The sequence below is a fragment of the Tetranychus urticae genome, chromosome 3, assembly GCF_039701765.1.
Source record: "Tetranychus urticae isolate SD_2017Ah chromosome 3, NJAU_TeUrti_SD_1.0, whole genome shotgun sequence".
Classification (NCBI taxonomy): Eukaryota; Metazoa; Arthropoda; class Arachnida; order Trombidiformes; family Tetranychidae; genus Tetranychus; species Tetranychus urticae.
In genome coordinates this window covers 6,494,563-6,507,380 of record NC_142960.1, presented here as the reverse complement: position 1 = coordinate 6,507,380, position 12,818 = coordinate 6,494,563, and the positions used below count along the sequence as shown (strand labels likewise).

General features: G+C 31.9%; 2 protein-coding genes across 2 annotated transcripts; one reads left to right on the top strand and one right to left on the bottom strand.

The window, feature by feature from the left end:
- Positions 1–3,390: 3,390 nt before the first annotated feature.
- LOC107371496 (phosphatidylcholine-sterol acyltransferase-like) lies at positions 3,391–7,928 on the bottom strand. Its single transcript, XM_015939594.3, has 4 exons — positions 7,735–7,928; positions 7,612–7,653; positions 7,191–7,535; positions 3,391–4,275 (listed from the first exon to the last, which is right to left on the bottom strand). The coding sequence occupies exons 1-4, from the start codon at positions 7,808–7,810 to the stop codon at positions 3,530–3,532; spliced, it is 1,209 nt and encodes a 402-aa protein (XP_015795080.1). The 5' UTR covers positions 7,811–7,928; the 3' UTR covers positions 3,391–3,529.
- Positions 7,929–10,656: 2,728 nt separating this feature from the next.
- Positions 10,657–12,350, top strand: LOC107371499 (uncharacterized). Its single transcript, XM_015939597.3, has 2 exons — positions 10,657–10,864; positions 11,582–12,350. The coding sequence occupies exons 1-2, from the start codon at positions 10,741–10,743 to the stop codon at positions 12,325–12,327; spliced, it is 870 nt and encodes a 289-aa protein (XP_015795083.2). The 5' UTR covers positions 10,657–10,740; the 3' UTR covers positions 12,328–12,350.
- Positions 12,351–12,818: the final 468 nt, after the last annotated feature.

Here is a 12,818-nt window from a genome sequence, read left to right as displayed (position 1 = left end):
ATACACTATTGGGACTGCAATCATGTTTTTGCAACAGGCTGGAAATGATGACCTAATCTTATTTGTATGACAAAGTAGTCTGCAATCTTTAAATGTCTAAATCTTGCTAGTAGTGCTGATTGAAAAGGTGATTATTTCAATTTGGTGTATGAAAGTGATTTATTGAATACAAATCAAGTCGAATCAAGGTTAATAAAACAAATCAAAGATCGAGCAAGAAAGATGAAAGATTACATATTGAACAAAAACAAACCTTGAATTGAATATGGAGTTATGTTTATAAATGAAAGTTTTAACTATTTTAACTAGTACAATTATTAAGTGTTACTAGTATTTAATAGCTTTGAAGCGTCAAGCTTTGGTCATATTTTGGAAGTAGGCTTTCAGCTGGACTGTTGTCTTATTGATAAAATATTTTTGCCTAGGAAGCTCAGGTAATGAAGAAGGTACTTCAGACAAGAAATTGCCATTGTCATCAAATCAATCATTTAAACTCTTTTATCCCTAAACACATCATAATAAAAATGATTATTAAGCATTAATAATACTTAACAGTAATCACTAATTCAGCTAAATTGCTGATCTTAAAAGATGATGGTGATAATAAGAAAATACTTTAAACGTTTTAACTGAGAATCAATCGAGAATATTTGAATCTTAGATATAACTCAAGATCAATTTGGTTAATTAAATGATCAAGATCAGCTTCACTTGATATCTAAAAGATTAAATGATGAAAGTGAGAGAATATTCTTGATATTTTTAATAGTTCCAGACTATTTCCAAGAAAAGCTGATTGAATAAATCATCTAACAAAAAATGAATATTCTTATGAATGGAATATACGGTAACATTGGAAGGTTTGTTTACTCACAGTACTTCGAACAATCTCGTAGAAACTATTCAGAAAAATTTCAGAGTTGGTTGATTACTGTAAATCCCAGAGTGTCCATGTTACCGCTTATACACCTATTGGTAAAGGAGGATCTTCAAATTTATCAAAAGACCCCGTTCTGGTACAATTGTCATATAAATACAATAAAACGTGGGCTCAAATTGCATTGAGGTACAACATTCAGAGAGGAATTTCTGTGGTTCCAAAAACATCAAATAAAGACAGATTGGTCGAGAATATTTCCATTTTTGACTTTGAGCTGACCGGACCAGAAATGGATGCTATCAGAGATATAGATAGAGAGCAACGTATGGTTACTTTTGATGCTACCAAGAATCATCCTTTTTACCCCTTTGAGGAGCCAAAAGATTGATGATGCTGTTTTTTCATGATTTTTTCATCCTGTATGATATTGAAATTTTTTAAAATCGATCTGGAATAAGTGAAGATTGTTGGTGATTATCGTTATAATTCATTATTATTGATATTAAAAAATCAATTGAGTTCATTGGAATAAAAGCTTTTAATTCTTATGTGAGTTTTAACATGATTAACATCCATTTGGTCATAGTTTAAATTTTTCACGAAATAGTTCCTCTTTTATATATTACACGTTAATTAGTGATAATTAGTATAGAATGTGCTTTAATCAACTTAAAGTTTCTACGCTTGTTGTTTCACTTTTACTTGGGCTAGCTTTAGGTCTGATTTTTGATTTACCCATCTGCTTGATCAGGTAAATATGGTCGTTACTAAAAAGAAACAATTGTCCAACAATTTTTCCAAGTGATTGAAGAATGAAACGATTACCAAACTCTTGGACCATCGAAACAAGAATACCTTGATTGAAGAAGTCGGTTGCTAGCCAAACCCGGAACTGAAATTATTAGAGATATGATTGATTAGCAGAGTTTTTGTAATCATTGTAATTCACTAGTGCTCAGGGTTAAGTTAACAAAAAAGGGTCACACTGTGACCGTCACAGTTAAGTTAATTTTAAGTATCGCCATCTCGAGAATTTACAGTTTCAAGAGACACTAAACAATAGAAATCTATGGTAAAAATGGTCAAAATTCGGTATGATTTGGGTGGTGGATAATCTTATAAAAAATTGTTTGAAAATGTGGTGGATGAAAGCCACTCTAAAGTGGTGGATGAAAGTGGTGGACAATTTGGTGGATAATTTTTTTGAGAAAAGTCTCTTTAAAAAGTGATAAAGTTTGATTTGGTTGATTAGGTGGATGTGTTAGATTGGGTGGTGGACAATATGGTGGAAAATACGGTGAAAATATGGTAAAAAATGTGGTGGAATAAAGCCGGTCCCGTACAAAGGCCTAAGCCTTCAGTTAAAAAAATAGCATTATACATATCTGCATAAAATTTATATTTTTAAATTTATCTTTGTCGTTAAGACGAACATGTCTCTGGTTTTTTGATAGATAACCTGGTAACAGTCTAGTTACACGGACACAAGGCGTAACTAGCAAGACTTTTAAATCAGTAACCAATCAAGACAATCTGTTTGAATTTAATATCAATCAATAAAATGTAAAAATTGAGAATAACACAATAGAGATAGATATTAAAGCTAATTCTGAAGAAGTTTGCTGGTCAATTTGTTTGTCCACTGATTCAACAATTGAATATTAATTGAAATATCATTGTTATGTAAAAATTATTAAAACAACACATGAGGACCTTTACTGTGATTGGTTTAAATCGTGTGTTAAATTAACGCTCCTCCTTGTGTCCGTCTAACTAGACTGTTACCAAATTGTAAAAACAATGTAAATTTTCAAAAAATCATAGATGGCGACTGTGAAAATTGCTTTAAATGGGTCACTAAAAAATTGCTTTAACCGAGCAATCGACAGTAGATGCATTCCATTCACCATAATTTGAGAAATATGGATGATTGCTCTCATTGCTGTTCCCACATACAGCGTTGGACTTGATGAAAGGCTATTAGCTAATCGTTTTGCAGTTTCAATCTCTGTAGTTTACTTATAAATAAAACCAAAAGTGCCAATTGAGTCAAGATTTTATTTTACTCAATTTATCGTTTTATTTTTGAGTCATTCAATATCAAGTCAATGCTTTGATGAAAAACATTTTGAACCTGCTACATCTCATGTTAATTATTACATGAATATCTTACTTATCTTCGTAATATCATTACTTGATATTAAAGCTAATTCTGAAGCGGCTTGCTGGTCAATTTGTTTGTCCACTAATTCAACAATTGAATATTAATTGAAATATCATTGTTATGTAAAAATTATTAAAACAACACATGAGGCCCTTTACTGTGTTTGGTTTAAATCGTATGTTAAATTAACGCTCCTTCTTGTGTCCGTCTAACTAGACTGTTACCCTCTTATCTATAGCTCTTATTACAGTCTGAATAGCAAATTAATAACAATCTAAAACGATAACATTGAATTCTAATTCTATTAAATTAATTTTGAAAAATGTAAAAAAGGTAAGGTAATTAATTAACGCAAATAATTTTTTTAATGCATAGAATAGTATATGTTTAATTAGGCACATAATTAAATCAAAAAATGTTCCATTTCTTTAAATCAAAAATTTAAACCCCTTTTACAAAAAAGATATTTAAAAATATTATAATGTTTACTCATTTGTTAAAGTTGCGACTTCAACAATCCTGTCAAAAATTGCTTCTTCTTGTATGATATAGCTGTGGTTAAGATTTTTGATGACAGTAAAATTCATATATGTTTTTTTCTCACATAGGGAAAGCGAATCGTAACCCACAGTCCCATCTCCTTTTTTATTAGAGGTAGTGATTAATGTTGCGTTAGAAAGTTTTTCGGTAGGGTACCTTAATGATGTCAGGGTTTCAACTTCATCTCCACATATACAGTCTATGGAGACGGTGCCATTAAGCTTATCGAACTCGTTAATTAAAGTTGCAATTTTATTTCGGGATTTTAATAATTTCTTATCTAGTTTGGCCTTTTCGAAAATTTTGTCCATTTCATAAATATTATAGGGGACTGCATTGATCCAGACTATCGGATCTTTCTTTGGAACATCTTCCGATGGTAGAAGATGAACAAACGATGTGAATGTTCGTTGTACTAAGTTATAAACTGTATATGAATGGTGCCACTTTCCTAAATTGTCCCCTGATAAAATGGCTCTCAATGCAGATATGGAACCACCCCATGGGGCAGCAAGAGTTATAATTTTATGGATTTTATCAGTAAGTTGTTCTTTTGGGTATCTTTTTATAAATTCAGCAAGATTAATGCAGCCGTATGAGTGACATACGACTACTGCTTTTTCACCAGTCTGGCTTACTGCGCTCTCCAAAACGCCATAAAAATTTGCATAATAATCAGATTTAACGTCAGCTGAAAAGAAAAGAAAGATTATTACTGTTAAAAATGATAATTACATATATTGTGTATTATTTACGATCAACGATTCTCGACCATTCAGTTGGTTTAACTTATTATCGAACCAAAAAATGGGAAGCTGTAAGAAACTTGCTCCGCGAATACACCAAAACAATGGGAAATGCACAAGGTAAATATGATTCTCATCGATAGATAATCCATTTATTATGTCATGTTTTCACAATTTACTTTTCATTCCAGGAGCTTTTTGCATCACTTTTCGAACTGAATCAATGGCTCGTAGTGTATACTAACAAATTAACACAACCTCGTGCATTCTTCAATACTTTCCAAATAATTCATTTTGTAATTCTCAGGAACACAATGAGGCTGAATCATGGCAAGCATCATTTGCTCCTGATCCAACGGACATAAACTGGGATGCCTTGGTCATCAATAAAAAAGGAATGTGGTTCCGAACATTTGAAGTTAACTTTTTACTTTTCATCATCTTCTTCTTTTGCACCACACCATCATTCATTTTATCATACATTTCCAATTTTCCTGCCAATTCTGCCTTCTTTGAGCTCCAGAAAAAGTATGAACATGAATTGAAACCCATTTCATTTCTAGCTCAATTCTTGAAACCTTTGGTTCTTCTACTCGTGGCCTCTATATTGCCTGACGTTGTCTATTATTTTTCATCTCTTGTTCCTGATCCACTGAAATCTGAACAGAAACATGGAGTCATGTGGAGAGTTTGACGAATGTTTTATGATTCTTATGATTATAATAATCCCTTCACTTGAACAATCTAGGTAAAACTGTCATTTAAAAATTAAGTAAGAATAAGGTTTTACGGACTAAGGAGGGGAAACATGGGACATTTAAATAAAGATCCAATCAGGTTAATCTTTTAAATTCAAGTCTAATGGTTATAATGGTAATTGAACTAATTGTTAGTTACTAATCTTGTCTCAAATCCATGGATACTGAAAGAGGAGAAGAGAAAATTCTGACTAATCATTAATTTCATATAAAAACAATGAAACTTGTAGGTTCACCTGTTTGTGTATTAATTACCATTGGTAAGCGAAAGTGTGTGATTTTTAAGTTCCATCTTAGTCCGTAAAACCTTACTCTTACAAATTTTTTTAACCAATATTAAATTGTTGAATCAGTGGATAAACAAATTGATCAGCAAACCGCTTCAGAACTAGCTTTAATATCTTTGAATTATTCTCAATGTTTATTTTTTATAATATTAGTTGATAATATATTTGGTAACAGTCCAGTTATACGCACACAAGGTGTAATAAAGCTACAATAACCTGTTGAGACAGGAGGCGATTACAGTAGGTGTTAGGGCTAAGTTAACAAAAACGGTTCAGATTTAAGTTAATTTTCAAGTGTTGCCATCTCGAGCGTATTTAGTTTCTAGAGACAAGAAAAAAACAATGTAATAGAAAACTGACAAAAAGTTCGATTCTAATGGTACTTAAATTTATTGTTAAGCAACTATGAAAAAATCTCCAATTTTGTTAACTTAACGTCAACCTAATGGTTAGCGTTGGTGATAAGACGTCTACAATATCTTCATATGTTGTACTCTGCATCTTGGGGTTAGCGTTTGAATCTCGCTTAATTCCTGAAGCTAAGGCAACATACAGTAGTGCTTACGCAGGCTTGCTCCACCTAGACTATCCCATCCTACAATCATTCTCGTTTGTTTAGAACCAACTTTCATATGAACACAACCAACATTCAAAAGAGTAAAACCGGCTGACTGTAAAGTCACAGAGTTTTCATAACAACAAAACCGCGTTCAAATGACCAAAACTCACTTTCATAAGACAAAAACTCTCGAGTTAAAGAAGCATCTTTATTCAGGGTGTAGACTGTTTTGTCAATTGTTAATTGCTTCTTTTCTGAGGCATCTTGGAATATAAGTTAACATTTTGATAAATTTTGACTTATTAATTGTGATTTACCATCTTCAATGGAAGTTCATTGGAAAAATCAGTGATAATCGTCTTTGCATACCCTGAATAAAGTAACTCTTTAACTCGAGAGTTTTTGTCTTATAAAAGTAGGTTTTGGTCATTTGAAAGCTGGTTTTGTTGTTTTGAAAGCTCTGTGTCTTTACAGTCAGTCGGTTTTACTCTTTTGAATGTTGTAATAAATTCCCAGCTAAGCTGGATAAAGCCTAGCGCCTATGGGGCGCTAAAAAACCTAGATAGCAAGAAGAAGACGGTGCCTTAGAAGCTGTCGAAGCTGGCCGGTCCATGCATGTAAAAACTTAACCCTAACCCTAACTGTACTTTCCTAAGTCCTAAATTAGTTTCTCTTTAATTTTTGCTTGTTTTTTATAGTCAGTAATTTTAATTAACTCGAATGTTGAATGACACGGTAATATGCAATCTTCAAATGTGTAAATCTTGCTCATTGAAAAAATGATTCTTTAAATTTGGTGGTTGAACAATATTTGGTAAAGGGTCAAAACAGCGAAAGCAAAATAGCGAAGGGTAAACATAAGAAGCTAAATAATTAAACTGATTAAAGTTTTTCTGAAAATTAAACACGATGCTTTGATTGTCATAAACTGAATTGACTCAACTATTTCATTTAGTTCATTTTTTGATTCAAATCTTTACCAATCGAATTGTTTCCTCAATCATGGCTAATTACGAACTGATTAAAAAAAGAAAAATGAAAATTTTTGCTTTTCTATAGCAATATGCGCATCGATATTTTTCGCGGGTTTGACTTTCTCTATTTTGTTTTTCTCGGTTTTGAGCCCAAACCTAAATCGAGCAAAATTTTCAAACTTGTGTATAGTACGAAAAAAGTTTAAAAAGTAAAAAAATGGTGATGGTTAATCTCACAGTTAATTGAAGTGTTATATAATTTAAATCAAATTAAACACTTACTCACTGACTTCCGCCAGTCTTGAGGGATCCCAAATAGTGTTTTGCCTTTCACAAAGCCCTTTGTTTTGAGATGATTGACCATTTTTCTAAATACATTTGCCCTTGGAAATTGGTCTGGCAAATCGCTCATCAAATTTTCCATGGAATTAGTCCACCCAAACTGATCTAACTCTATTTTTCCATCCCCGTCGTCTATAGTATCAGTCCCATTGTCATAAATTAGTTTAATTGTAGATATCCAACAATCATTCCAACGGCTTGTAGGAGAATAGGCGTACCAAACTCTTGGACCATAGAAACAAGAAGACCTTGATTGTAGAAGTCGGTTGCTAGCCAAACCCGGAACTATTAGAAAGATTATTAGAAATGTGATTGATAATCATTGTGCTAATCAATTTCAATAAAACAGGTATTCACTCACCTATTAAAACAGGTCGCAAAAGTGCTGCCTTTCGTTCTGAAACTGAAAAAAGAGTAAAATTTTATACATATTAACTACATAATTACATATTAATAAGAATATTATTGTTAGATTTAAACTCACCGAAAGGTTTTTGTCCAAAGTTATTAGCATAATCTGTGATAAAAAAAATTGCCAGTAAACTAAGAAAAATTTTCATTTTTACAAAACTTGTGCACGAAGAAAAGTGTAAATGATTCCTTACATCGATTGAAACTGAATTTGTGCTTTCAATTTACCATATTCAATCTTATCTTGTTAATTGAACAATTCACTGAAACCTAACAGGCCAACGCAGTATTTTCTTATTATCACCATCATCTTTTAAGATCAGCAATTTAGCTGAATTAGTGATTACTGTTAAGTATTATTAATGCTTAATAATCATTTTTATTATGATGTGTTTAGGGATAAAAGAGTTTAAATGATTGATTTGATGACAATGGCAATTTCTTGTCTGAAGTACCTTCTTCATTACCTGAGCTTCCTAGGCAAAAATATTTTATCAATAAGACAACAGTCCAGCTGAAAGCCTACTTCCAAAATATGACCAAAGCTTGACGCTTCAAAGCTATTAAATACTAGTAACACTTAATAATTGTACTAGTTAAAATAGTTAAAACTTTCATTTATAAACATAACTCCATATTCAATTCAAGGTTTGTTTTTGTTCAATATGTAATCTTTCATCTTTCTTGCTCGATCTTTGATTTGTTTTATTAACCTTGATTCGACTTGATTTGTATTCAATAAATCACTTTCATACACCAAATTGAAATAATCACCTTTTCAATCAGCACTACTAGCAAGATTTAGACATTTAAAGATTGCAGACTACTTTGTCATACAAATAAGATTAGGTCATCATTTCCACCCTGTTGCAAAAACATGATTGCAGTCCCAATAGTGTATAATAGGTTTTCAATACTTACAATGAACTTTGAATTTCAGGCGATTAAAAAAGATTAGAAAATGTCTTAAAGCTGTTTAAAGACAAATTTGCCATTAATGATGGTGATGAAATTGAGGACCTTTGGAAATCAGAAAATGTACAGCCGATCACTTCGATTTTCAGTTAGATCGACTGCTTTCTGTGGCCGTAAAAGTGAGAGCTTAAACTATCATTCGTCGATAAAAATTGTTGATACCCATTCAAGTATGAACACTTTTTGCACTTTATCGACAGTACTATTGATTTTGATCATTCATTATATTCGGTATATTTTTCGTAGAATTTTTTTGGGCAATTTGACCGACACCCAAATTCTATTGAAATTACTTTAGCATTGAGCATTAAATTAATTTCACTTTTTGGATGAGAATAGGGAAAGGAAGAGCAACGCGATGGAGCCACTAAAAGCGCTTAATTTTTCTGATACTTTTTTCCATCGAAATATTTCTTCGGGATATCGATGGGGAAGATGAACAAAGAAGTGAATTTTCTTTGTCCTGTGTTGTAAACTTTATATGAATGGTGCCACTTGTTTAAATTATCCCCTGATAAAATGGCTCGCAATGCAAATATGGAACCAACCCATATGAGTGACATACGAGTATCGCTCTTTTGATAGTCTTGGTAACTACGCTCTCTAAAACGCCATAAAAATTTTCATAATCAGATTTGACGTCAGCTGAAAAGAATGCTTGATTAAAAATTTAAATTATAAAGCTTCCAGCAACTCTTCTAAGTTTTATCCTCTTCTTTTTACCAATAATTATAGCAGTATAATTTTACGCGTGATTTTTATAACGTCGTGTTTAATAACGGATTGGCTTCTTCGAAGATTTTATTCACTTCATAAACATTGTCTTATGAGACCGGAGAGAGCTCTTTATCATTCGTATTCTGATCTATCAGAATTATTTAACTAATTGAATGTTGATTAGACCTGAGAAGATCGCTGTTTTTTAGGATCGATACGGATCGATCTCGATGAAAATCGAGCTAATCTGTTTTACATAAAATTACAAGGTATATTGAACTATTAGAACTATCTTTAATGTAACTAATCGTATTTTAATTTTTTAAAACTTCGTTGTGTGTTGTTGATAAAATTGTATAATTTGAAATTAAATGGGAGGCCACAACCCAGTTGATTGGACCTGGGTACAGAACAAATGTTCCGTCATCTAATTCACTTGAGGCTTCTGGATTTGTAGTTTTCTCAGGGTAAATTGAGATTCTATCGACAAAATTTACAATATTAATTATGAAATAATCGTCTTTTTCGATTGTCGGGAAAAGTGAAGCAGTTTCAGGATCCAGCTCAAGATTTATAGCCAATTGCGGTATTAAAGAGCCTTCCTCAGAGAGTTTATAAGCCCCATTCATCAAAAGACAACGAGCAGCTCTTATAAGGTTGAGTTGAAACTCCTTGTCTGAGTACTTATCTCTGGCCTCTTTGGTTAGATTGAATTTCATGTCTAGATCAATGTGTTTCGAATCGATCCTTATTGGTCCATGCAAAGTGCTTGTTTCATTCTTGAATAAATAGAGATAAATATTGTCATTGGAATCGAATTGCACTTTGCACAATTCACAGTATCGATGACGAAGGATACTATCATTCCTCCATAGTCCCCATGGTTGGTCTTTCACGGTGTCTTCACGATTCATAGATTGTAAGTCAACACTGGTTTTGATATTCATATAATAATTGACATAAGCTGTAGCAGGTTCATCCATTCTATTTTCACATTGACTCGATATTAAATGAATCAAAGACAAAACGATAAATTGAATAAAACAAAATTTTGAAGCCATTGGCAGTTAGGATTTGAAGTTACAGAGTTTGAAACAAAATACAATTTGAATTTATTGAGCCCAGTTCGGGATAAAATGCCAACACACAAAAGTCTCCATATTTTAGCCAAAATGGTTTTTGGGAAATAATCTGATAATTGAGAGGATCTGGTGATAAGTTACAAGTAACTTGACCGGTTATTCAAGTCCATTGAAAAATTTGATGCAAAAACAAGGAAGTGTCGGAAATAAAATGCTAAATTTTCATTTTAAATACATTAGTTGCCAGCTAGTGAGCATTAGTTGTCCATTCAGATGATATTCAATTCCTAATTCAACCAAATTCAATGGATTTTCAAATTTTGTTTTGTTTTTCTCTATTGTTTCCATTTTCTTCGTTGATGCTCATAAAGGAGATAAAATCTGGTTCTGATGAGAATAAATTTAGAAATTTCATTAGACTATTTCATGGTAAGTCTATCTGATATTTAAATATTTCATCCAAATAATCTTATACCTTGAACCTAATGAACAAGTTTGAAAAATAAGTAAATGTTATCAATGTGAAATGAGGATGTCAAAAGTTTCCTATTTTCCGATCACTTTTATAATAATTTTTTATTATGTATTTTTTGTTTGCTGATTTCAATAATACAGCTTAAAAAATTAAGTTTCGCCCATCAACATTTAAAGATACGCATCTGGATTGATAAGACTAGTAAATCAATTGTAAAATCAATGGAGATTTTGATTAAAACTAATCTTATCGATTTAGATGCGTATCATTGAAGCTTGATGGGCGAAACTTAATTTTCTAAGCTGTATAAATCATTTCTCGGTCAAAGTTACCGTTCAAGAGATTTGAGGATAGAGGAATGCAAAAACTTCATGACTGAAAGTTAGAATTTAGTAAATTATGAAAGTGGTCTGAGTTTGGGCAATTTTCTCAATTCATTTTGACATCCTCCTTATGGGACAAAAGAGTAACATTCAACTGATTGTGGTGATTATGACGATGAAAATTTTGATAAATATGATACATTTTCACATCATTGTCCATTTTAATCTTTATCTTCATCTTATCAATATCTTTATGGTAATAATCACCACACTCAGGTAGCTAAATGTTACTCTTGTGCTCCATTTCACATTTAAACAATAAAAGATGTAAAAATTGTTCCCATCTAGCGGTCGATCCCCCGCGATGCTTCATAAGCAATGCTACTTACTATAGATATCCAAGTAGAATTGGCTCAAAACTTTTGGAAGAGGATGTGGTGATTCGCACTTTTCCAAGTGAAGCAAGTTTGTATCGTGAAAATACCGAATTAACCAAGAAAATGAGCATGGAACTGGAAAGCTGTTATGGTTTATCGAAATCATCATTTGATAAGACAGACGTCGTCATGTTGACATTGATAGAGAAGGATATTGATAATGTTACATCAAACATTATTAAATCTATCAGAGTTGATCCTCTTTCAGTTGATTTCTACCCTCACAAACTGCCCATGGAACAAGTCAAGGAATATGTTGAATTTTTCCGATACAGTCCAGACAAACCATTTTGTAAATCTGTCTGCAATGATCTAAACAGAGGTATCGAAGTAGATGTTATAAGTTACAGAGAGTTTACACAAAGATGCCCGAAAATTAGTTGTCCAGCTTTTCTAGAGGAAACGGATTATCCGAAATTAATGGCAGAAATGGAAAAATTCATCAGAACCATGAAATATCTCCTTTTATTAGTCATTCCATTGCCTACAGAGTTTTGGATTGCAGGACAATGGACAGTTCTTGAAATTGATAACAAAACTGCTTCATTATTTCCAAAATTAACTGAAAAACATTACTTTATTGTCACTTTTATTGATAACAAGAAAAAACAGACTAAAGCTCGAAAAATTGATGAATGCAGAATTATTTTGAATTAAACTCAATTCATTATGCTCGCTAATTTTTCGCTAAACTTTTTTATTACAATCATACATTATTAAAATTAACTTCATTTAGCTTGAACCATTATATAAGATTTTAATTATAAGATTAGACAACATTTGAGTCTTTAAATGTGGATTGGATTTATTGTATTCGGTGAAAAGAAATTTACGATCGAAGCTCAGCTTGTTTAATGATGCAGTTTCATCTATTTACAATTGTTTACACCAAATATGCTCCAAGTAATGCTTTGGCATTTGATCTTACCTATTTATTGTTGTTAATAATTTTGATTAACTACTTTACTGTTTTTTATTGCTATTTTTTGATAAATCATTATGTCCGTTGGATCAGGAGCAGATGATTAAGCCTCATTGCGTTCGTGAGAGTTACAAAATTCATCATTTGAAAAGTATTGAAGAATGCATGAGGTTGGGTTATTTTTTGGTAAACACTACGAGCCATTGATTCAGTTCGGAAATTAATG

What these genes read in the sequence shown, in the direction of transcription:
- LOC107371496 (XM_015939594.3), bottom strand. Translation starts at nt 7,810, where the DNA reads ATGAAAATTTTTCTTAGTTTACTGGCAATTTTTTTTATCACAGATTAT. An exon ending in TTTGCGACCTGTTTTAATAG is followed by an intron (nt 7,536 to 7,611) that starts GTGAGTGAATAC and finishes TCTTTCTAATAG; the next exon opens with TTCCGGGTTTGGCTAGCAAC. An exon ending in AGACTGGCGGAAGTCAGTGA is followed by an intron (nt 4,276 to 7,190) that starts GTAAGTGTTTAA and finishes TTTTCTTTTCAG; the next exon opens with CTGACGTTAAATCTGATTAT.
- LOC107371499 (XM_015939597.3), top strand. Translation starts at nt 10,741, where the DNA reads ATGGATTTTCAAATTTTGTTTTGTTTTTCTCTATTGTTTCCATTTTCT. An exon ending in TTTCATTAGACTATTTCATG is followed by an intron (nt 10,865 to 11,581) that starts GTAAGTCTATCT and finishes GTTCCCATCTAG; the next exon opens with CGGTCGATCCCCCGCGATGC.